Genomic DNA, 24,287 nt, shown 5'->3' with positions numbered 1-24,287 from the left:
ACCAACCAGCATGATTCACAAGCTTGCCGTCGCAAATGAGCAGACTTGGCTTCTCATAGGTTGGCTTACTCTTCATTTTTAACAAAGAATCCGTCGCTTAACGCTCTTGTCTTCTCAGGCCGCGTCGCGGAACAAATGGGGGATCTTGAACATGCCATCACAGCATACGAAAATGCACTGCGGCATAACCCGATGTCCCTGTCAGGGCTTACTCAAGTTGCGGGCATCGCTCGGATCAAAGAGAACTACCCAAAGGTGGGTAATCAGTCTTTATGCCAATCTTACTCCAACCCGATTACCTCCGAGGATATCCGCTCATCTGGCCGCCGTCATCTTTTTACTTTTGATTTTTCCAAATCTCAGATCATCTGCTGATCTCATCTCTCCCAATTAGGCAGTCGAGTACTTCCAGCGTGTTCTCCAGTTGCAGGAAGACAATGGCGAAGTATGGAGTGCCCTTGGTACGTCACGTTATCTCCTCCTCGACGTCACTCATGTCCTGCACAGGCCACTGCTATCTCATGCAGGACGACCTCCAGAAGGCGTACTCCGCTTACCAGCAGGCCCTCTACCTCTTGCCAAACCCAAAGGTAAGCTGTCCCTTCATTCGTTTGTTCTTCGCTCATCTGCATCAAAGGAGGATCCCAAGCTTTGGTACGGCATCGGCATACTATATGATAGATACGGCTCTTTGGACCACGCAGAAGAAGCGTTTGCATCAGTCCTCAAGATGGACAAAGGTAAGTCTCGTCGCCTCTCGCTTGAGAACAACGGTATATATTCATCGAGAAGATTTAGACTTTGATAAGGCAAACGAAATACTTTTCCGCCTAGGTATCATCTATAAACAGCAAAGCAAGTACGAGGATTCTCTTGGCTGTTTCGACCGCATACTGCGCAATCCCCCCAGTCCCCTCGCCCATGCCGACATCTGGTTCCAAATCGGGCATGTATACGAACAACAGAAAGACGTAAGTAGTGCGCTTATGGTCACCACTATTCTACAAATGATCATCATCAACCCTTAGCATGTCCGCGCTAAAGACGCATACGAGCGTGTCGTAGCCGATAACCCTGGACACGCCAAAGTCCTTCAACAATTAGGGTGGCTTTACCACCAGGATGGCTCCTCGTTTCAAAATCAAGAACTAGCTATTCAATATCTGACAAAGAGTCTCGAGGCTGGTATGTCCTTTTTGGATCAACCTTGTCTTAATTACGTACCAATTCATCGGCCTCAGATCCCTCCGACGCCCAGAGCTGGTACCTTCTGGGTCGTGCATACATGGCTGGCCAGAAGTATAATAAAGCATACGAAGCTTACCAACAGGCTGTTTATCGCGATGGCCGTAATCCAACGTTCTGGTGCTCCATTGGCGTTTTATATTTTCAAATCAACCAATTCCGCGATGCCCTCGATGCCTACTCCCGTGCCATTCGCATCAACCCATACATCTCAGAAGTATGGTTCGACCTTGGTAGTCTCTATGAAAGCTGTAACAACCAGATTTCCGACGCCATCGACGCGTATGCTCGGGCCAGTGAGCTCGATCCTGGTAATCCCGTGATATCGCAACGATTGCAGTTACTCAAGACCGCTCAGGCGACAGGTGGTCAGCTGCCTGCTGCCCCTGGTCCACAAGACGTACATCCAACGGCCTACGCGAGCGCCGTCGTTCCACCGCCTGGGCTTTCGGGTCCTCCTTTGTTGCTACAGTCTGCGCCGAATACTCGTCCTCTGTTCAGGACAGATTCCAGAGGACCATCGAATGAAAATCATCTTCCATTGCCTCCACCACCCAACGCTGGTCGCTCTTCTCCTGGGCCTTTCAGAGGAGGTCCGCCGCCACCTGTCGTTCTCGATGAGAGTCGACATGTGTTGTCGCACACGCCGCTTGCACCCATGGACGTCGTCGATCGTCCACCTCCTCATCACTCGCGAGAGTACTCTGCAAGTGGTCGTGAGACGTCTTCTCGAGGCCCTTCAGGCCAACATTTGTTGCTTCATCACCCCGTCCCTCAACAGCAGCTTCCTACAGAGGAGCTTCGCAATTCGGCCTCGCATGGTCCTGGGCAATACCAAGAGCCACACTTTGCTCGTCCATTACGAGTGGCATCTACCTCTGCCTCGCCTCCTCCCCATACCTCTCGTGCACGATCTCCAGTCTCTGCTTATCCAAACTACCCACCTTCTGGCCGTCAGCCTGTTGGTCCCGCGCAGCCTAGTACAGTTTCCTCTCAGCGTTCTCCTCGCCCGTACTCCCACGACATTATACGAAATGAGCAGGAAGGCGCTTGGGATCGTCGACCGCCCCCTTCTGAACACCATCGTGGTGACTGGGATAGGCGTGGGAGACATAGTGGTGAGTATTCGGCTCACCCTTCGCAGCAGCCATACTACACTCCGCGCTCGCCCGCTTCTCATCCTGCGCACAGTCCTCCTGACCCATCGCCGCGTTCTTCTCATCCTTCTGCTCACCCATCTCGCACCTTTTGGGATTCCAAGCCACCTAGTGGTCCACCTGGACCACGTTCGCCACCCCCGCCTCCGCCGCCTGGTCCATCGCAGCACGAAAATGGTCATTGGCGCTACGATCCTGCACGATACGATGCCAGAGACGCTAGGGATCCTCGAGAATATGAAAGGACTGATGCACCTATGGAGCACAGGCACGAGTCTAGGGCTTACGCACATTCGCCCGAGAGCGCGCGGGGTGGGATACGCAATGCTCCTCCCCATATTGTCGCAAGCAACAACGCCCGAAGTTCTGAAAGTCCTCGTCCCACACCTGCTCCTGAACCGAAAGCAAGGCGGAGTCGCGCTGCTAAGGACAAGGACACCGATGTACAGTCGGTCGGATCGATCGTTCAAGATGCGCCTGCTAAGAAGGAGAGGAAGAAACGTGTGAAGCGAACGAAGGATGACGCTGCCATGGAAGCACCGAAAACGAACGAGCGAATGCCAGCAAACTTGCCTGCGTCGTTCAAGGTAGGCCAGTATGCATCGAAAGAAGGGCAGGAGTCAAGCTCCAATGGGTCTGGGGCGTCGAGGTCCATTCAGCCTTCGCCTACGAGCGCGACGCCTCAACCGCCTTCGCGGGTTATGGATGAGGACTATGATGAGGGTGTTGCTGACGCTTTGGTGGTTTTATCGCAGTCACGAGCACCAGAGATGTCAGCATCTGCTGTAGATGCGCATAGTGTGCCTACTCACTCACCTACTGCTTCTAGTGGGAGCCGATATACAATGACGTCGCCTCGGCCAGTCGTCTCTCATCGCGGGTCAATCTCCTCAACGAGAAGCCGTCCATCGCCGCCTTCAAACGCGGCTACTCTCAAGCGGCCCCTGAGTCCCGGGGCAGACGAGATGGACAACAAGCGCAGTAGAGTTGATGTAATAAAACAACGAAGTGCGTCTTCTCCATCAGGAGGAAGACACACACCAGTTCCCTCATCACGTCCTTCTCCTATTCCCTTTCGTACGCAGCCGGCTTCCCATTCACCTGAATCGCGACAGCAAATAGAGTCGCATGGACCGTTCCCGCCAAGTCCCACGTTACCTGTACTTTTGCCCCCACATCCTCGCCCGATCGGACATTCGTCGCACGCCAACAATGCGTCGAATGCTTCGGGGCATATTGCTCTGCCACCTATTACTACACTTTCTCCTACTTCAACCGCGCCTTCTCCATCTGATGAACGTATGCAAGTTGATTCACGCCGTTCGATCTCACCGCCTGGGCGTGGCAAGATGGCTGGGATCATTCATGGTTCTGGATCACCAGGGTCTAAGCACACGTCGCCTTCATCTGCACGTTCGCAGGACAAGGGGGATACCATGTCCTGAGGGGGTGTGATCGTTCTTTCATCCTATTATTTGCTATGCCCTATGTTATTGCGGTGCTCTACCCTCGATGGGAGCACATGTTGCTATATGTCTATTTTGCATGCACCGTGTTCTGGCGTTGATTGCCGTATTATGACTGATGATGAAGACATGTTTTATATATCAGAGCCTAGAACTACATAATCATATTCAACCATTTGTAAAAGTTAAAATGCATTTATTTTTCGGTGTTGTCGTTTGAAAGCTCTTGCGTGACGAAACTGTGGTGATGAGCTGAGATGGGTGGTTGTGTTATGAGTGGCGTGTCTTGCGTTGGTTGTTTTTTCAAAAGTGAGTTCTCACCATAAGTAAAACAACAAAGCAAGTAAACGCTCATTTCCGGTCGTGTCTTTGAACCGATCAAGAAAAGTTGGTTCGAGTTTCTTTTTGTTTTACTCCTTCACCTTGACTCCTTCCAGTCCAATCCAACACGCGCCGTTGCCCGCGAGACACATAATAATTAGGCTTATCCAGTCCAAAAACTCACACCCTTCTGATCCACTTTTTTATACTCTCTCGATTCTGCCAGTGTAGCCCGTTGGCTGTGCTTTGCTTTGCTGTGCTTTGGTTGCGCGCCTCGATGTATCCGTCATGACGTCTCCTGGTCATACTACTATAGACATTGACATGCATGCTGTTTTGCCGGCATCGTTGCCCTCTGGGGTGCTTGTGACTGGGACGGGGATGGATGACGGGGTGGTGTCGGGCGAGGCGGTTAGAGGGGCGGGAATGGGCACGCTGAGTACGCACGCTGAAGAAGAGTGGGAGATAAAAGAGGAAGGAGGAGGGCAGGAACACGGACGGGGACAGTCTCACACTGAATTGGAAGGCGGGCAAACTGCGACGACTACCTCGCCGCTATCACCATCAGCACACGCACCGTCTCTATCTCCACACACGCCCACACCCACTTCCACATCCACATCCACACCCACGCCTACGCCGATGCCGCCCTATGACCCGCCGTCGACATGCGACTCGCGAGCGGCGCACGCTGCTTCGACGTCGTCCCATCTGTCTCGTCTACCCCGCGCTGAAGACGGGCTGGGTCATACATCGGGAGAGGGAGGGGGAGGAGGGGTCGTTCGTATCCAGAATCATAAAGGTCTGAGGGCAGACGAGCTCCCGCCTAGCCCGCCTCTCACTCGCGTGGGGACAGATGAGAGCGGGGGCGGGGGGACGGGGGCGGAAGGAGGAGGGGGGGAAGAGGGACGGGAGGTAGAGGAGATCGATATCGGGGAGGGCTGGCATCCCCTTTCGAAGCGCTCGTCCTCCCCTTTCCGCGACGAGGTGCGGCGTCTGGAGGAGATGCAGGCGCAGCACGGGGTTGGGGACGAGCCGACGATGGTGGATGAGGGTGGGTATGTGGTTGAGGATGGTGGTGAGAGGGCGGGCATGGGGGGGAAGGAGGGGGGAGGGAGTGATTTGCATCTCGAGTTCAAGGCTGCTCCTCCGTCGCCGCAGCCATGGGAGTCTGTCGAGCCTCCGTCGAGCAATAATGGGCATCTGGGTACGGATTACTATTCGACGCTGGGTACGAGTAATTTTGCGAGTATGCAGAAGAAGGCGTGAGTCCCTCCTTCATTTATCTCCCTCTCCCTCCCTCTGTGTATTTTGGCTTTGTGGAAGCATTCACGCTGATCTTGGTTTATTTTGGTGATTGACCAGACGTGCGCGACCGCTGATACCAAAGTCATCATACTACTTTGGTCCACCAGCTATAGATTCCGCCTACGGCACCCCTCCAATAGGCCAAATAGGCGTTCATCACCCGAGAGAGATAGTGCGGATAGAGCGAGACTACAGCGGGGGCGAGCTCATTCAGTTCGCCCCTACGTACCCTCTCGAGCTTGAAGGAAGGGTACGTGTGCATTTTATGTTTATTTACGTTTTACGTTTTACCTCCCCCCCTCTCTTCCCCTCCCCTCCTCCTCTATATCTATGCATCACACGAGTACGAACGCTCACAAAAGAACTTGTCCACTTTCTGAGCAGATAACGCCAACGCAGTTTCTCGAGACGATCAACACCATCAACGAGATCCTCATCTCTGCACATAGTATCCGACACTCGATCGTATATAACACGTTGGCGGTGTTGACGCTGCAGATATGGAGGGTGGTGATGGATTCGCACTATGATAAGGTACGTTGATGAGTCTGTGTGTGCTAGCCCCCACTCCTCCCGCCTCTCTCTTTCTCTTGGCCGCTGAGTGTTAGCAACCGAAAGTTGGATGTGTCCAAGGCTTTCTATTTTTGCTTCTTGCTTCTTGTTTTGTTTTCTTGCGAGGCTCTGAAACAGCATATATAAGAAACTGACGCTGAAATTGAATTTTGGGAAACTTTTCGTAATTGATAATAGGAAATGAAGCGATTACAGCGCGCGATCGATGACCTCAACGCGAGTATTTATAATCCGGTTGGGTTGAACATCCTTTGGCCGAGGAGAGTAGCGTTTCTATTTGTGAGTCTTTTTTGTTTTTTTTTGTTTTTTGGATTGGATCAGCGTGTGGCATTCTTCTCATTCGTTTCGTTTTTCGGAACTTTCTTTTAATGTGCCTTTTCTTAGCTGGAAATCGAGTACTATGTAAGTCCCGACTTGGTCGCTATCGGATGACCAAAGTCTTTCCGAGAACTGAACTAATCTCCCCATCTCCCAGTGATGTTCATCATTCGTGAGTCATTGGTGACTGCATGCTCAGTGAAGAGGAGGAGGAGGGTTGGCAGATAATTCGTCATTCGTGCTTATATCATCTCTTGGTCTCTTGGGAAAACGCTCATTTTTATTTTCGCAAATACTATCTTATTGGTTTATACCGTCACTACCGCATCTAGTTTCTAGTTTTTATTTTCCTCCGCAGATTTCCTTTTTTTGTAATTATGCTCTTTTCCTAGCCCTTTTCCCCTCCATTTCCCTTTCCGTTCTCGCCTCGTGTCGTTTCCTTTTTTTGGCATGGCTTGGTACTTGGTCCGTCGTGATGGGCTCCAAGTCAAGTGGAGTGATCTTTGAGTTACTTAGACTGAGTTTTGCGCCTGTCTTTGTTAGGCGTTAGGTTCGTGCCAAGTATCGAGTTCTGGAAGGGCTAGAAGGGTGTTTATCGGCTCCGAGTCTTTTACGAGCTTGGTTAGGATAGTGCTGATAATGATAGTGTTCTAAAACTGCTGATGCGGCTCCTAATATCGGTATGGCGTTGAGCTGGGAGCTGATTTAGGGAAGTAAGGTTCCCCCCCACCTCATGTTAGAGCTGGAGTTGTGAGATCTTGGTGGGGTATAGTTGAAGTCGAGTCTGGCCGGATCCCTGGCATGGACCGCCACCTATATATGAGGAGGAGCCACTGTACCTTACCCGTTCAGTGGGATAGATCTGCAGCTCAGTGCTCATCACTCGCAACGCACAACAATCATCCCGCCCCACTCTACACGATGTGGCGAATGGTCCACCGACTGGTGACGACATTGAAGGCACAAAATGGAAATCGGGGTCATCGATCATCGGACACCAGGGATGTGTGTTGGAAACATAGTAAAATAGCAAAATGGGCAAAAGTTTCGTATGTGTTGTTGTGAAATTCGTCGCGGTGATGCGGTGATGATCGCGTTGGGGAATGTAGCAGATAGATAGATCGGGGTGAGTTTGCGATCATGTGAATCGTCATGGCATCGCCGAGCGGGACGACCTTTGTCAGACCATGCTGGCGCGTTTAACGTCGGTTTGGACGCATTGCAGTGGCGTTCGTAGGATTGCGATCGTTGCCGCAGACCCGTCAAAGTCGAGTGTGCCAGGGGTTTGGACAACGTGGGGCGGATGTTAATGGATTAAACGGGAGTTATCCCCGAGCTGTCAATATTTGTCAAATGTCAGACTCACAAGCCGTCCAAAGCAAGCGAGGGTCTCAGTGTCAAACGCACAGAAAAAAAGGGGGGGAATATCACAGGGTTGATCGAGTGAAGACATGTTGCGGTCTCATAAAAAAGATCAACGCCGCACGTTGCTGCCTGTCACGGTGGTAGACAGCCTGGGTTGAGAAGGGGACAACGTCTTTACGGATTCATTTCAGTCAAGGTGCTATATATACAGGATTAAGCGACGTTGAGCTGTCGAGGTTAAAATAGAAATTAATGCTGTTCTACCCTTTGGAGTCTTTCTGAATCTCACCATTGTCTGCGAGATTGTATTGCTCCATATCGCCATCTCACGAGTCAACGCCATCCACGCCCTATCAAGCCATGTCTGCCCCAAATGACCCTTTGACGCCGCTGTAACATAGCAAAGTCCATGCCTCAACCGCACCTGTCTGCATTACACGTAGGTAGTAGGTGTGGTGACAGCAGAGGGGATTCACCCAAAAAGGTAAAGTCGGACGGTTCGATCACGCGACTGCTGACCGACCAATGTTTACTTTTTGAACCTGTGCATCTCGGTACGCTTGCGCGGGATCGCGTCTTCATGGACTCCACAGCACCTGACGGGCACGATAGCCCTGCTCCAGCATCTGCAAGCATCTGTACGTATTCACAGTGTAGATGCGTCAAGTCCATCCAAATCAAACACGAACCCCTACAGTCTCCTTCAGGGTCTTCAAATACAGGGGAAAGAGAGCGCGTTTGTCATGGATTTCGTCCCTGGAAAGACCCTCACAGACTGTTGGCCCTCTTTAAGTCTATGACGGCGTGTCTACACTCTATGGACGATCCGCGGGTATGTCCGTCAACTGCGCAAGGATAAGGTGATGGGTCGTGCCATATCTCGAGGCAGAGTTGTTCCTGGCCGTCTGGGGCGGGAACCCCAGGTGTGGAAGGAGCTTGGGCTTGGGCTTGGGCTTGGGCTTGTGGCTGGATTCTATGAGCGGGAGGCTAACTTCGTAGCTAGCATTGGTTGGGCGATTCAAACTGGATTTCTCATCAAGTGTTTGCGCTCGGACTGGCCCGTGATTCACATGACTTATCCCATCCAGACTTGACTGCAGTTTCCTCTCGACCGCCCCAGCTCCCCCGCCAGGTTCCCTACAAATGGCAACGGCTGTCCTAACTTCGTCCCCAATGGCAATGCTACTGCCAAAATGATACAATGTCGGCTTCAGAGAGGTCTTGCAGGTCATCTCACCAGACTTGCAAGTTTCAAGCTCCTGTTATTACTGAGCTCGCCAATGGCCGATCACCATCATGATTCGCTCACACCCACACACCTCCAAGTCTTCCTCGTCTCAATCTCGTCCGAATTCACATTTGAGCCCCCTCTGGACTCAGACTGGACTCCAAGACTGTGGTGCAAACGCGAGCGATATACGTTTTGACCTGGATATGTCAATGAAATCTCGTGAAATACGCCCCGCGACAGGGGATTTCAGCCACTGATACCGAGCCCCCAAGGGCGGTGAGCAGTGTGGCTCACCTTGCGGGAGTGGCCATATGTTGATCGCCTCGACTTGAAAGCTTGAAAGTTGACGCGTCAAAAGATGAGACGGTTGACGGCGGTTGTCAAGGCAGAGAGGGGGGGTGCGATCGATGCGATCATGAGAGGTCATGCATGGTGTGTATACCTGTGTTAACGTTTATCCGGCATTCAAAAGCTGCTGTGATCGTGAGCGGGTGCAGTGACTTGGAAGTTCGGTTACCCAGTTTGCAATAAAGATCGTGGGTGGGTGTCAATGTTTGTGATAGCGATCAGATGATGGTCTCTCCCTTGCTGACCTACCTATAACGATCAGAACTGAATGGCGGGAGATCAGAAGGTGTCATATACTTGAGAAGAAGGAGTGGAGTGGTAGTGGTGACATTAAATATATATAGATTTTTAAATTTTAAATTTTCTCTCGATTCTGTTCATGATCATGATCAATGCGTCTGTGAATGCGGTGCTAAACTGGAAAGCGCTACTGGGATGCTGAGTCGCTTTAAGGTTTATTTTTGCAGGTCCCCCTCGGTTCAGGTCTTTGGAACTTGGAAGCTCACTGAGGGGGTTTTTCGATGACATTGACACAGCAATTTGAATCATATGAGCAAGCCCCGGGGTTGCGAACGGAAACCGTGTCATCGACGCCTCCCTGCCACCTGAATCTGAAATCCCGTTCCTTTGGCTAGACTATTAGGGGCTATCTGACTCGGACGAGCTTGGACGACACGGACAGTCGTTAAACTTATTTTAAATTTGTTCCGCTGCACACTCAGCGATGTCATTATATGAGTCTTGTCCAGCATATTTTTCTTCCTGCTTTGCTTTTAGCTTTCTTTTGGGGGATGACGATGGTCCTCGCGCACGCTGCTGCTGCTGCTGCTGCGCTCCGGTACAAACTTGAAGCTTGAACGCGGAGGGAGTACTAGTACAGGGCCCGGGTGTGTTACGATTCAATTCAACAGTTCTCAGCTCTCGATCCTGTCGGAGCAACAGATGGGCTATCGAGAATGATTACGGTCGCCATGATTGTTATTGTCGTTGCTTTATCGAAAGTCTGGATCTATCGCAGAATAATCTCGCCAAACGTCACTGGCATAAGCGTGCGTGTGACATGGACACACACACCATGTTGGACTCGGATGCGGAGGCGATTCAGATACGGGACGAGGCCCAGCAAGTCTTTTTTCTCGCTCTCGTTCTCGTTCTCGTTCTCTCCCTCCCATCCTCGTCTGGGGCTGTCCGACGAGCTTGGAGATGGTCATGAGGTATGCGGTAGATACCGGATTCGAATTCGAGGGCCCGGGCCCATCGAGCGAGGAGGAGGGGGAGGAACGGCGGGAGTCTGTGCTGATAGCGGCGTATTTTGGACCTGAGGATGGTTCGGAAGATTTGTACTGTGATTCTGAGGGATCAGACTTGGAGGGTTGGTGCTCTGATCGTCAAGGTTCTTCGAACGGTCCCTATGTCGATTCAAAGGATGAGGAGGAGGAGGAGGAGGAGGTAAGGGATGAAGGCCACGGAGATAGATCTCTCCTGGCTGACGCGCACGTCCAAGACCACATCAATGCCCTATTGCAGCGCGACATGGACGTCTCCCTCAAACCCTTCTCAGGATTCAACCTGACCATATGCTACGACAGGGGAGAGCACATGCAGATGTTGCGTTTGTATACGAACTATGACAAGCCCGAACACCGTGGTATGCGGCTGTCTGATAGTGTGAGGGAGGCATGTGAGGGGGTGGCGACGGGTAGGCGGATGCGAGTTCGTGGTGTTGGGAGTGGGCGTATGCGGATTGTCAGTGGATGTCGGTGAGTGCTATTGAAATGTGTGCGTGCGGATGTCGATTTGAACACACTTCTGTGTCGGTTTTCTTTTTGTCTTCCAGGGATTCGGCTTGAGGACCTTGTTTGATAGCTTCATTTGTAAACTCTGACATGTGAAAAGTCCGGGGAAGACTTGTCGTATGATTTCAAACCCTGTATTTTGTACCCCTGGAATGTAAAACTCATGTTCAGATAGTATGTGCGATGGGAAGCAGTTAAATTTTTGATAAGCTGAAATTGGAATGATATCGATAATACACGAGTCCATACTTGAGTACGTAGACGAAAATCGAGGTTGAACCAAACCACCCCGATTCCATGCGCTGCTAGGTGAACCTTTTGTCACCCGCGAAAAAGCAAGATGTTTTGAGAATTTGACAAAAGTGATGAGTGCAGCAACGGTTACCAACGAGTGTCGTGGTGTATACAGATTGTGTCGATCCTGGGAGTGGCAGTGCTAGGGCGCTAAAGCCGAAGTTGAGGCTTTTTTTGTTTTTGCGAATCACCCTGAATTTGGAAAGCATGCGGGTGATGGGGTCTGGTGCACGTTCGATGGCCGGATGGAACTTGGTAGTATGAGACCCGATGTCGCGACGGAGGGACAATAAAGTGAGACAGGCCTTGGAGATAGAAGAAGTGGGCGGAGGGAAGAGATAAGGTCAGGGTGAGAGAGAAGAGGCGATGGTCGTATATGTTGCAGAGGCAGACGAGCGTGGCAAGTCAGCTGCTAGGCTCTTTGCTTGGCCAATACTCTTTGCGATGCTGGCATGGGCTGTCAGGCTTCTGTTCTGATGACACCATACTCACTGATTCAACATCTGGGTTCGACTCGTGATATTGTTGACATCGGTCCCGCCGTTGATGATGGAGTCATGGACGCGAATCAAAAGAGATGATACAGTGACCCACTCCATTCCGTGCATCGATCTGGGGCGCAATATCCGAGTCACTTTCGAGCGCGGTTGCGGGCTTGACGGGGGTATTTGTCAGCGATAAGGCCTTGGAAGACCTAACCCTATGTGTTAGCGGTTGGGTGCCGACGGCAGAGGGTTGACGTGGCGAATTGCAGAAATGGAGGGATAGGTTAGCAGAAAGTAAATAATGATGTATTTGTAATCGACGATTATCGAGGGAGAGAGGATCACCGTAGGACATTGCGAGTATTATTACTGTTGCTCTCCACTCGACACCGTACGCACCGACCACGTCTGTCAGCCGTATCCACTTTTGTCACTCTCCCACATAGCACATATGGCGACATTCCATGGCCTCAACTCCCTCTGGGATCTCTCGCAGGCCTCAGCTTTCTCCCAGTTACCCGACGACGACTTCCTCGCCCTCCTCCAAAAGCAGTTCGCATCCTCCGTAAACGACCCAAACGCACCCCTCGACACAGGCGTAGACCCACAGTCCATCCAGCAGCTCCCCCTCCCAAACCTCACTCCCCCCTCGGAAGACAGCAGCCCCAGTCCATCCAGCATCAACAACGGTTCCCTATCAAGAAGGCAGTCTGCCCACTTTCGTGCAAACGACAACGACGACGCCCGTCTCAAACGCAAGGCCAGCGATGATGACGACATGGGTGAGGGCCCTAGCTCCAAGAATCAGCATATCGGTATCTCCCTTTCTTCCCCTCCTCCCTCCCCTCCTCACCTCTCTCCCCATCCCAGACAATATGACTGCCTCCAAAAAGGGGTCCATTGGCCCAGCAAGGCGCAAGTCAACGGGCAACTCTCAAGTACGTACCCTCCCACCTTACCTCCCCCTAATCAGGCTCTCAGCCCCATTGTGTGCATCAGGACGAGTCCCGCTTGCTCAAACGCAAGGAGCAGAACCGTGCCGCACAACGGGCTTTCCGCGAGCGTAAAGAAAAACATGTCAAAGACGTACGTCCACCTCTACTTTCTACTCTGCCCTCCTTCATCTGCCTTGTACCCCTCAGCTCGAAGACAAGGTCGCAGCCCTCGAAGCAAAGAACGAACAGGCCCAATCGGAAAACGAGAATCTCAAGGATTTGCTTTCGAGATTGCAGAATGAAAATCTCGCTCTCAAAAATGCTGCTTTCACATTCTCAGTACCAAAACCTGGCGAGAGCTCAAATCCGCAGTCGTCCTCACCCGGTTCTTCATCAGGAATATCCCAATCTCCTTTCAACAACCTTTTCAGCTCAAACGCATCCTCCGCTTCTCCACCCGCAATACCTCCGCAGCAGACTTCTTCACCAAAGCCCATGTCCTTTGGCGATGTCGACTGGAATTCACTCACCACCTTTGATCCCTCCATGCTTAACCTCCTCGACGACAATTCTCAACAAACTGCGACAGACGCAATGCAGATGGACTTGTCGGGCCAGTACTCACTTCCGCCTCCAACCCACTACAAGACGCTGGCGACCAACCCCCTATTCATGTCGTTTGCGGATGTCGACGGGCCTAATAACGATACCAACCCCAACAACAACAACAATCCATTCAACTTTAGTTTCCAATCAAATAACCCCTGGTCGCCCCAATCGCAGCGAGAAGCGCCTTCACATGAGCACAGCCTGGATGAACTATTTGGCGGGAACTATTTGGGCAATCAGGGCCCGCTTGATTTCAACGCGCTGTTGAAGAGTCCGTCGGGGCTGAGCCCCATATCGCATGGTGTCAACGGGAACAGCAACGGCAATGGCCACTCACCCATGTCCCAGATCACGATGTCTTCGCCCTCTTTGACTAACAACGGCCACAGTCCATTTAGCTGGACGATGTCCTCGAGGGCCGACGAGACCCCTCCATCTGCGCCCAGCTCTGATTCTGACCGTCCGTATTCGCATTCAAATGCCAATGGCAACGCCAACGGGGCAGTCTCCGACTCTAGCCGTTCACACTCACATTCCCACCTACACTCCCACCCGCATTCCAATCCTCCATGTACGATCTCCAAGGCTGATTTGGCGAAACAGATCGAGGCGGAGGGAGACTCGCCGTTTACGAATGCGGCTCCTCCGCCGGCGCTCCGGAAAGCGAGCGATTCGTTCCAGGGGAATATGATTGCGTGTAAGGGTGCCAATTTCCCGATGACGGAGGAGAATGACCATAATATTGAGGTGTTGAGTGCGTGGAGACGGATTACGTCGGATCCGCAGTACAAGGTGCGTTTCCATTTCCCTTTTGCTTTCGTCTCACCATTGTTTTCCTTTATCACCATACCGAAAGCTGACGATGACGATCGCTCTTTTCAGGACGTTGATATCAATCATCTATGTTCAGAGTTTACGAACAAGGCTAAATGTGACGGCACGAAGGTCGTGTTGGAGCCCCAAGGTGTGCATCATATCATGGAGTCTTTGCTCTCGAAGCAGCCACGACAGTCGTAGTTAACCCTGAAAAAATTCAATGTTCTGGAGGTCCCCTCGGTTGAACGATTTTGATCCGTCTGTCTTTCGTCCTTCTCTTTATTTTTGTTTTGCGCTCGTTTTTGCGCGTTGTGTATCAGTATCATTATTAAGAAGATCCCCCCGCCGTATTGGTTTTTCAACTCTCACTTTCACTTTCAACTTCCACTTTCAACTTCAACCTTTACCTTTTCTTTTTCTCTCTTTTCTTTTCGCTTTAAATCGATTCTGAGATCTAGAGTTACTCTAAGCATGGCTTGCGTAGAAAAGCTTTTTTTTTTCTTTTTTTGTTTGTATGACGAGAGTCGGTGTTCCCTGGTGTTCAAAGTCAAGTTTGTATCCTCCTCCCCGGCTCCTTCCCTCCTTGGTTTGACTTGGTACGCTCGGGTTTTGTGCGTGCGTGCGTGCGTGCTGGTAATATGTAGTGCTAGTACTCGTGCTGGTGCTGCCGGTGCCGGTGCTACTACTCATCCTCGGTACTCGCCGCGGCCCTGGGCTTTTTTTTCGTCGATGTGTCGTCGGTCCCATATCGCCTCTGCACCTGGACCTGATTTTCCTGCTGCTACACACCATACCTCATGCCTCTTTCCAGTCGAAATGGGGCCGTCCATGGGGTCATCTCTGGAGATTCTGGAGATTCTGGTTGGAGCGTGGGCGAAAAGGCGGGGATCGCCCCGCAGAGTGAGTGAGGAGGGGGGCGAGGCGCTGCTGCGAGGGGAACGAGGAATGGGTTGCGAGAACGAGTTTGGATTTGGAGGGGAAGGCAGATGGGGGGGAAGGGGGACTTGGGGCGTACCGATAAAGGTCGAGGTGCTCGAGGAGTCTCCGTCGTCGTTGACACGCTCCTACCATGTTTATATTATTCGCCCGTCGTCGGATGCCCGTATCGTATCGTATCGTATCGTATGTATCGCATGTATGAAGGCTCGTACGTACGTGATCTAGGTCTTGGTTCACATATAGCTCTTTTCTTCACTCTGTCTGTCTCTGTCTTTCGTTCTCGTAGCCTCAAATACTCGTATCTTACAAAGCTCAATTCATATCATCTCACCCCTAACGCTATCCTCCCTCCGTTTTTTCGTTTGAAAAAAAAATGGATAGAATTTCGCGAAAATAGCTAAATAGAGAGCCCAAGAAAAAATAGAATACAAAATAGGAGAGGATAGTAATGAGAGTACACAAGAAACAAAAGTAACACAGTGTAGGCAATGGAGAGGGGGGGGCCCAGGGCTCGAAACCTACTCTTCATCACTCGGCGTCAAATACTCATCATCACTAATCACCAGCCTATTCACCCTGCCCGCACTCCTCGCCCTCGGCTGCGGCCGCTCATCCTCCTCCATCGGCGTCAGCGCCGAATCCGCAAACGACGCCCCCGACGCGCTCCCCGGCGCCGGCGGCGCACCCGGCAGACCCGACCCGGCGGTGACGCGCTGCAGCGCGGCGTAAAAGACCTTCTCCATCTCCTCGGCGTCGATGTAGACCCAGGAGCCTTCTTGGTTGTACGTCCGGGCGTTGTCGAACATGAGCTTCCAGTCGTCTTTGTATTGCGTGATGGACTTGTAGTAGCCGGCGTTGGCGCGTTTGCGGAGGTGGGAGAGGGCGATCGGTTGGGTGATGAGTTGGTAGTAGTCGGGGTAGTCCTTGGGGGGGGGGGGGGGGGGGGGTTAAAAGGGGGGGGGGTTTGGGGAGGGGAACGGGGGGCTTACCCCGTTTATCAGGAGGCTCTCGGAAGAGATCACATCGTTTCCGACCTGTCTCATCTTCGCAAGCAAGTACAGCCTTGTAGCATTCATTGAACGCCTTTTTCATCCTCTCCTTCACCGCAGGCGTGATATCTGGAGCTTTCGTCTTGCGCCGTTTCTATGATTTAGTGTATCGTTAGCCATTCAATTTTGACGGCAGAGGGGAGGGAGGGAACACTCACTGAATCACCGCGCTCGTCCTCATCTTCGTCGTTCATGGAAGGCGTAACCGACATCGACTTTGCGCCGCCTCGTTTCCGCTTATTGCTCGCTGCGGGGGGGTCATACTCGGGGGCGGCCATTTTGGACTTTCCCTTCTTGGCTTTGCGGCTACTGCGACCTTCGTTTTCAGAAGCTGGCGTACCTCGCACGGGCGTATCGGTCTCCTTGACTCTAACCACTGTTCGTCTGTCCTTCCTGTCACGTGTGCGTTCGGCGAGCTCCTGGAGGTCTTCACCTTCTTCCACGGCCTGCAGAGCAACGCAGTCAGAAAACAGAAGAGGGAGAGGGAGGGGGGTGGGTCACTCACCATTGCCCATTGCTCGTCGCTAAGCCCATCGTTATAATTGACGACATTCCGCCGACGCTGGCCACGTCCTTCTGCACTGTCGTCGATTTCCTTGACCTCGAACGGCTCGTCGTTTTGGTAGCAATCTGGCAGTTCTTCGAGCTGGATCAGCCCTGCTGGTGGTCTTCCTCGGTTGCCTGCTGCACGCCAAGCTTCCAGTGCGTCGCGTTCTCGTTTGAGGTCCATCTCACGGAAGATGATCACCTCCTGATCGTTTCTGGCCAGCATCTCGTTAAGCTCGTCGTCGTTCATGTCCCCAGCCTCTTCATTCTCTTCCTCCTGGTCAGCTTCGAGAATCGATCGCTGGGGAGGAAAAATATCATGGTAAGCAGTCATGATTCATGGCATCTCGCAAAAAGTTACCAGGAATTCTTCCTGCTCCTCTTGCGTTGACTTGTTATCGAAGCGACCGGCTTGGATGACTTTGTCGTCGATGTCGAGTTTGTACCTCGCGCGTGCGTACATGGCTTCTTCGACGCTCTTCTCAGTTATGAAACGTAGGATCCGGACGGCTTTCGTTTGACCGATACGATGTGCACGATCCTGAGCTTGAAGATCAGCGTGGGGATTCCTAAGTTGGTATAGAGTTAGTAGCCAGACTTGAGGATAGTAAAAAGTGATGTTACCAGTCACTGTCGAAGCTGTACGATCAATGAAAGGTGAGCGGCGAGACGGTGGTGAACAACACCGAATACGTACATGATGACGGTGTCAGCGGTCTGCAAGTTCAGACCCAATCCACCAGCTCTCGTAGAGAGAATGAAAACCTTGATTTCCGAGTCCTTGGCGTTGAAATGCTGTACATGAATCGCACGCTCGTCTGTCTTTGTACCACCATCGAGTCGGAGGTACTTCCAGTTCATCATCTTCAAAAAGTCTTCCATGATATCCATGACCTTTGTCATTTGGAAGAAAATAAGCACCTGAAAGAGACCTATGAGTATGTTGGAGAGATCAATAGTAAAAAGGGTTGTACTCTGTGTCCGGTGGAGAAGAATTTGGGAAGAATGCGCGACAGAAGCTCAATCTTGCCTGAAGAGCGAACCAGTTTGTCGTCGATGAGGCCGCTCGGGTTGACTTTATCTTCGACGCTCTCAAATAGGAACGGATGCTGGCAAATCTTTCGGAGCTGCATGAGCTCATTACTGAGACCCTTGACTCCACCCGACTTTCTGTAGATGGGTTTCGACGTGGTAAGTTAAATGTGGGTGTGCACCAAGATGTTACTTACCCTTTCGCATCCTTTCCATCAGCGATCATCTTGTGTTTCTTCATTTGCTTGTACAGTTGCAACTGCAAAGCGCTCATGCGGACCTTGATAACCTTCTCGACCTTGTCTGGTAACTCACTCTCGACATCTTTCTTCAACCGACGCAGCAAGAACGGTCGAAGCACCTTATGCAGCCGACGAATGATGAGCAGCGCCTCTTCTTCGTTCAACTCGATCTTGTCGCCTGTGCCAGAGTTGGCAAAGGGGGTGTTGAACCATTCTTCAAAAGATTTGACAGAGTTGAAGACCTTTGGAAGGACGAAGTTGAGGAGAGCCCAGAGTTCGGGAAGGTTGTTTTGAAGGGGGGTACCGGTGAGGATGAGGCGGAAGCGGGAGTGGTAGTATTGCGTTAGGGTCTGGGCGAGTTTACTCTGGGTGTTTTTCATACGATGACCCTCATCTAGTAGCGAGGGTTTGAATTCAAGAATGGATACATATCGTTGGATAACTTACCAATGATCATGTGTACCCATTTGATTTTACTGAGGACTGGTCTGTCCTTGATGATGTACTCGTAAGTGGTGAGCAACACCTGGAATTGGCCCGTGCGAAGGTCTCCTTGAAGTAGTCGACGCTGCGCAGGGTTGCCTTTGTAGGATATTACTTTCACTGCCGGCGCCCATTTTGCAAACTCTCCAGACCAATTGGTCAAGGTCGAAAGCGGAACGATGACGAGATAGGGTCCACGTTGCTTCTTTACCTCTATTAAGAACGTAACGAGCGATATCGTTTGAATAGTTTTTCCGAGACCCTTTATAAAATGTGCCCCTTCAGTATCTCGATATGAAGATAACAATAAAGAACCATACCATCTCGTCTGCTAGAATACCATCCAATTTATTGTTATATAGACTGACCATCCACTGTAAACCCTTCAATTGGTATTCTTTCAGAGTCCCTCCAACCAATAATGCAGGTTGCCTCGTAATCTTCTCCGAGATCTTATGTGCAACGGCGTAGTAATCAACCCTTGCCTTCTCGTCCTGTGCATCTGTCGTGACCTGGGCACCGAATGTCGCTTCATTGGCAGGACCGTCCTCCTGCTCAAAGTATACTTCTTCTCGGACACCTTCATTCTGCTGTGCAACGACGGCTTGAGCGAGAGAGTCGAGGTAAGTGTCGGTCTGCCGGAGGAGGTGTGTGATACGCGTGTCCTTGGCAGTGTCGATTAATTTCATGTAAGCTTCTTCATCATCAGCTTTAAGGGCCTTGAGACGCTCTTTCGAAATGCGCTCGATGCGCTTTTGCTCTTCCTTCTCAGTCACAGCGTGGAATGCTTGGACTGCACGACCAAGTCTCAGTACACGCTCCTGGGCCGCTCTGTTGACAGCGATAACCTCCTTCCCATGAGTGCATATGACACCCAACTGCTCGACATGTTTGTGCTTCGCACGGCGCTCACGGTCCACCCGCTGTCTCCGCTCCAGCTGCTCGGTCATGCGAGCATCCCGAAGCGTTGGTTTGCGAGTTCGACGGAAGTCGGCACGATTGAGGGGGAGTAGGGAGCCCTGGATAAGGCGTTCGGCGACGAGTGCACGAAGGGCGCGTTGCTTATCGAGGACTCGTAGAGATTTCAGTTCGATGACAGCGCGAAGCTTTCCGTGAGCTGATGGGCTGGGATGGACTATGGTATCGACGGCGTCAATATTAGCTTCTTTCCCTAGTACGTCGTCCAGAACGGATTCCATTCCCCCGTCACCCATCGTGGCAGGCAAGGCTTCTAGTTCTCGTATGCGCTGTTGCACACGAGCTTCGATGAACCGGTCACGTTCGTTAATGATCTGGTGAACATCTAGTCCTGCTGGGGTGATGGAAGGGATGAGCAAACGTTGTAGTCTTGTAGAGAATAACGAAGGATCGCTATCTGCGGTGCGTTTGAGGTAGGTAAATGGATGTCGAAAAGTGTTATATGGGTAAATGCCAGAGTCGACGTCGTCCTCTATAAACGGTCCCTTTGGAACATCTTCAGCTTCTAGCGTAGCAGAATCTTGCTCCTCGTCCTTTGGGACATCGGCGCTTGGCGCTTCGGGTCCGTTTTGGGGAGGAGGGCCGCTTACTACACCCTTCTGAACCTTCACGGCGCTGTCGACGATCCTAGCATTGACGTCTTGTCCTTGTAGAAGTTTTTGAAGATCTGGTGCAGCGGTATTTGAGACACGGATGGCTTGCTGGATGTGGTCTGGGACTGCAATGCCGCGCGAGATGTATTTGAAGGCGGCTATTTGAGCCCGAAGAGCATTGATCTGATCTTGGGAGAATGAGACTGGGGTAGTTGAAGGGGCGGGGAATGGCTGCGAAGGGACGGGGCCAGAGGTAAAGCTCTGTCCGCTTGCTGCGTTGCCGTTTGGATGTGAATCTACGGCAGGTACAGGTGGAGGATGGCCGTTGGGAGCGTTTGGGGGGTCTTGGGAGTGTTGTTGAGGAGGATGGGCTCTGTCTGATAGAAAAAGAGAAAGGAGTCAAAGGCGGACGAGTGTACGAAGATAAGAGAAGACATACTTTGAGCCTGGGCGTTTTGCTGGACGGTTTGTACAAATTTGATGAGTCTGTCGAGCTCTTGTGATGTTTCTGGGGTGTGTCCGCTGCTCCTAAGAAAATTGACACGCTGTTTGAGATAAGATGTATAAGTAAAGGAGGGACAGGGATGATGAACAGAAAAGAGAAGAGACCTGTATCAAGGCCTGAAATCTGTCTTTGGTGAAGCCTTGGGGCTGTACTGGCCTGGCGCCATTCTGATGGGGCTGAGGCTGGCCCATTTGCTGGTTTATGGCGAGGGGCATGTTCTGAACTGCAATGTTTGGGACGGCCATTTGGGCCGTCTGTAGAGCTGGAATTGGCGCTGTGGCGGAGCAGAAATACACAGAAATCAGTCGCGTCGATGGCCCGCCTCGAAAACAAGACCCGTCGCGTGTGGGAGGGCAAGAGAAACTGCTCTCCCCCGTGGGAATAACATATGTCCCCTTTCGGCACTTTTCACTCCCCGACTGTCACGTGTGCCTCTCCGACGCGTCCCATTACCGTGTCGCGCCACTCGCCGACTCTCTCATCGCCATGTCCGCAGAACGAGCAGGAGTACGTCGCAGTTCGCTATTGCTAACAGAGGTCTCATATATGCTGTAGTACACCGTGACAATCTTCCTCGTGGACATATCCCCGTCCATGGGGGCAATGCGGACAGTAGATCTTCCCCCAGGACCCAAGGGAGAACAGGGGACGGTGGAAATGACGAACCTGGAGTGGTCCATGCAATTCGTGAAACTCAAGATACAGGAAATGGTCCGTCTCTTCACTACACTTGCAGCCGCTTTATTCTGACCCTTTGAAACCCAGATATTTAATGGCAGAAAGACAGACCAATGCGGCGTGATAGTCTTTGGATCAGAAGGTACACCCCACACCATATGTGCGTCAACTCGCTGCTTATATGTATATTGTAGACACGGACAATGTTATCAACGACAAAAGCGGTGGCTATGAGCACGTCTCTGAATACATCCCCGTCGCACAACCCAACGCAGGAACATTGACTAAGCTCGATGCTTTGTCGCCGTCTGAAGTTACAGGAGATCGTACGTTTCATTATTTCGCTCATCTATGCTAGGTACCCATTACTCTTGCAGCCGTGGATGCCCTCATAGTTGGCATCGAGACACAGGATCAGTATCTCTCGAGCAAAAGAACTTGGACTCGTAAAATTGTTCTGCTTACAGATGGAGAAAATCCTATTGAAATTGAAGACTGGGAAGCCACTGTGCAAAAGATGGATTCATTGAGTATCGCTCTGACAGTCGTGTAAGTGGATCCACTCCAGTGAGGTGGCTTAGCTCAGCTAACGCTTGATTTTCATCAGAGGGGTTGATTTTGATGACGAGGAACTCCCTTTCGAAGAAGAAAATAAGTCTACAATCAAAGTTCTGTTGCCACGATACAATGAGAGTAGATATCCTTCTGACAGTCGTATTAACAGGCTGAGAATGAGTTGTTTTACAAGAAGCTCACAACCTCTCTTCAATCTGGAGTGATGGGAACATGTGCACTTGCACTGCAAGAGATCAGTCGACCTGAAATCAAACAAGTGAAATCCACGCTCATGGGCACTGTAATTCGCCTTGGCGATGTAGATGGTCGTCCAGACGAAGCTATTGAGGTATTGGTCAAAGCAAGTAAGTGCACTGCCCTGACGCGACCTAAAGGATGGAAAAAATTTGCATCTCGACAAGCGGGCGATGATGAGTACGAAGGGGGTGAAGAAGATGAAGACAGGACAGTTTCATTTGCGCAACTGAAAATGCGGACAGAATATTACATAGACCACGGTGAGCATGAGGATGAGGACGATGAAAGTGAGGATGGCGACAAGTCACCAACGGGAAAAGACGAGAACTCAGAGAAAGTCGAGAAGGAGCAACTGATAAGAGGTTTTAAATATGGAACGACCTACGCTCCCTGTCCCGATGGCCAATTCCCTAGACTTCCCACACAGAAAGGCATGGACATCTGTGGATTCTTTCAAGCTAGGAATGTGAGTTGGTTTTCTAGCAATATATGACTCGTATTCTATATGACCTTTACTCTATAGTTCCGCCGAGAACTTGCAATGGGAGAAGTCCAGTATATCTGGGCAGACCCCTCGTCCGCCCAGCAGCAAGTCGCCTTATCCTCAATAGTACAGGCCATGTATGAGAAGGACGTACTTGCTATCGCTCGATGGGTGACCAAGGATGGTATGGATCCTAAAATGGGCGTTCTCGCCCCTAGCGTGTTTGACAAGATCGACTGCTTACTGTGGGTTCAGGTATGCCCTCATTCTTTATTTTTGATTACTCGATGTTCTACTGCCAATATCATAGATGCCCTTTGCAGACGACGTACGAAAGTATAACTTCGCGTCGCTTGACTATCTGATGTCGAAGAAAGGCGAGCGCATCATGAAGCACCCATACATCCCTACAGACGACCAACTTTCTGCCATGGAGAATTTTGTCGACGCTATGGACCTAATGGATGCTGGGGACAAAGACGAAGAAGGGTAAGTTCTTTCGTATGATCTTGTATGGACGACGTACAGATCATGCTGCCCTTCGGCCTCACCAGAAACCGGTATCCGTGGTTCGATACACGTCTTTCCTACAATCCTGCCGTCCATCGGACGAAGCAAGCTCTTTTCCATAGCGCTGTCGTGAATGACCTTATCACTAACCCCATCCCTCCTCCGCATCCGGAATTACTTAAATACTTCGAGCCACCGAAAAAGGTACTCAAGCGGGCACGAGATGCTATAGAGGATTGCAAACAAGCATTCAAGGTTAAGGAAGGTAAACGTCCTTCCATATAGTGCCCATGCACATCCCTTACTCATTTTCTCCTAGTCCCAAAGAAAGTTGCGAGAGCACGGAAGGATGGCCACGTACGTGCACGAGACGAAGATGAAGATATGCTCCTTCTTGATATCAAGATGCCCAAACGTATGGCGTCTCAAGCAGCGTCTCAGATTCTTAATTCTGCGCCTGGTGAGGCCTCACCATCGAAACCTACGAAACCGCCTCCCGATAGTGATACAGAGACAGAAGACGAGGATGAGGAGGAGTTACTTCTTGATAAAAAGCCCGATTATAAAGGGCACGCCCTTCCCACTCCTTCCAGATCCCTTTCACCTCCCGTAGAATTTGGCCGTGCCCCTGGACGTATCATCGGGACTACATATCCGCTCCAGGACTTCAAGAAAAATATCGCCCAGGGCGATCTTGTAAGCAAAGCCGTGGAGGATATGGGTGTTGTTATCAAAGATATTGTGATGAAACCGTTTTCGTCGAGAAGACATGACGAGCTTTTGGATTGTTTGAAAACTCTCAGAGAAATATCGTTAAAGGTAAGTCTTACTGGGCTCGTTTGAACCGGTTGTTTACTCCTTGCAGGAGGATGAGATCGATGCTTGGAATGAGTAAGTTGCACTGGTGATCAATTGACTCTATCTTACGTTATTTCTAGATTTTTGCAAGATTTGAAAAAGTCTTGTATATCGTATCCTGGCAATCAGGAATTTTGGACGCAAGTGCAGAAACTAGGTCGAGATATTAGTCTGATCAGCACGTCGGAGGCCAATAAACTAGGAGGTATATCGACAGTATCAGATACTGCGGCGACGGAAGTAAGTTCACGCCATGTTCTCTCCCATTGTTCAGTCAATTGATGCCAACATTACCCAGTTCATCCAGTGA

The 24,287-nt window shown here is 51.1% G+C and overlaps 7 protein-coding genes across 7 annotated transcripts; 5 read left to right on the top strand and 2 right to left on the bottom strand.

Annotated features, from left to right (window-relative positions):
• Window positions 1-5,283: 5,283 nt before the first annotated feature.
• SERLADRAFT_479019 (uncharacterized protein) lies at window positions 5,284-7,040 on the top strand (the record flags this gene model as incomplete). Its single annotated transcript, XM_007323577.1, has 6 exons — window positions 5,284-5,454; window positions 5,555-5,747; window positions 5,882-6,031; window positions 6,248-6,349; window positions 6,455-6,472; window positions 6,546-7,040. 6 exons carry the CDS (start codon window positions 5,441-5,443, stop codon window positions 6,546-6,548), a joined length of 480 nt encoding a protein of 159 aa, XP_007323639.1.
• Window positions 7,041-8,457: 1,417 nt separating this feature from the next.
• SERLADRAFT_479017 (uncharacterized protein) lies at window positions 8,458-9,705 on the bottom strand (the record flags this gene model as incomplete). The annotated part of the gene is made up of 1 exon (XM_007323576.1): window positions 8,458-9,705. One exon carries the CDS (start codon window positions 8,983-8,985, stop codon window positions 8,569-8,571), a length of 417 nt encoding a protein of 138 aa, XP_007323638.1.
• On the top strand, window positions 9,674-11,302 carry SERLADRAFT_479015 (uncharacterized protein; the record flags this gene model as incomplete). Its single annotated transcript, XM_007323575.1, has 2 exons — window positions 9,674-11,092; window positions 11,170-11,302. The coding sequence occupies 2 exons, from the start codon at window positions 10,536-10,538 to the stop codon at window positions 11,180-11,182; spliced, it is 570 nt and encodes a 189-aa protein (XP_007323637.1).
• A 1,056-nt stretch (window positions 11,303-12,358) lies between these two features.
• On the top strand, window positions 12,359-14,468 carry SERLADRAFT_442978 (uncharacterized protein; the record flags this gene model as incomplete). Its single annotated transcript, XM_007323574.1, has 4 exons — window positions 12,359-12,722; window positions 12,778-12,845; window positions 12,907-12,993; window positions 13,050-14,468. The coding sequence occupies 4 exons, from the start codon at window positions 12,359-12,361 to the stop codon at window positions 14,466-14,468; spliced, it is 1,938 nt and encodes a 645-aa protein (XP_007323636.1).
• A 511-nt stretch (window positions 14,469-14,979) lies between these two features.
• Window positions 14,980-15,540, top strand: SERLADRAFT_479008 (uncharacterized protein; the record flags this gene model as incomplete). Its single annotated transcript, XM_007323573.1, has 1 exon — window positions 14,980-15,540. The coding sequence occupies one exon, from the start codon at window positions 14,997-14,999 to the stop codon at window positions 15,429-15,431; it is 435 nt and encodes a 144-aa protein (XP_007323635.1).
• A 184-nt stretch (window positions 15,541-15,724) lies between these two features.
• Window positions 15,725-20,879, bottom strand: SERLADRAFT_374229 (uncharacterized protein; the record flags this gene model as incomplete). The annotated part of the gene is made up of 11 exons (XM_007323572.1): window positions 15,725-16,129; window positions 16,185-16,349; window positions 16,414-16,701; window positions 16,761-17,102; window positions 17,163-17,370; window positions 17,499-17,722; window positions 17,776-17,971; window positions 18,031-18,469; window positions 18,523-18,820; window positions 18,879-20,425; window positions 20,723-20,879. The coding sequence occupies 11 exons, from the start codon at window positions 20,877-20,879 to the stop codon at window positions 15,725-15,727; spliced, it is 4,269 nt and encodes a 1,422-aa protein (XP_007323634.1).
• A 322-nt stretch (window positions 20,880-21,201) lies between these two features.
• On the top strand, window positions 21,202-24,259 carry SERLADRAFT_363906 (uncharacterized protein; the record flags this gene model as incomplete). Its single annotated transcript, XM_007323571.1, has 12 exons — window positions 21,202-21,345; window positions 21,400-21,454; window positions 21,507-21,638; window positions 21,690-21,861; window positions 21,920-21,980; window positions 22,037-22,591; window positions 22,649-22,864; window positions 22,920-23,098; window positions 23,164-23,384; window positions 23,439-23,938; window positions 23,985-24,010; window positions 24,058-24,259. 12 exons carry the CDS (start codon window positions 21,229-21,231, stop codon window positions 24,257-24,259), a joined length of 2,436 nt encoding a protein of 811 aa, XP_007323633.1.
• Between the last annotated feature and the right edge of the window lie 28 nt (window positions 24,260-24,287).

Source organism: Serpula lacrymans (genome assembly GCF_000218685.1).
Source record: "Serpula lacrymans var. lacrymans S7.9 unplaced genomic scaffold SERLAscaffold_16, whole genome shotgun sequence".
In the NCBI taxonomy this organism is placed as follows: domain Eukaryota; kingdom Fungi; phylum Basidiomycota; class Agaricomycetes; order Boletales; family Serpulaceae; genus Serpula; species Serpula lacrymans.
The sequence above is the reverse complement of the archived record's forward strand: the minus strand, read 5'-3'. Positions and strand labels throughout refer to the sequence as shown.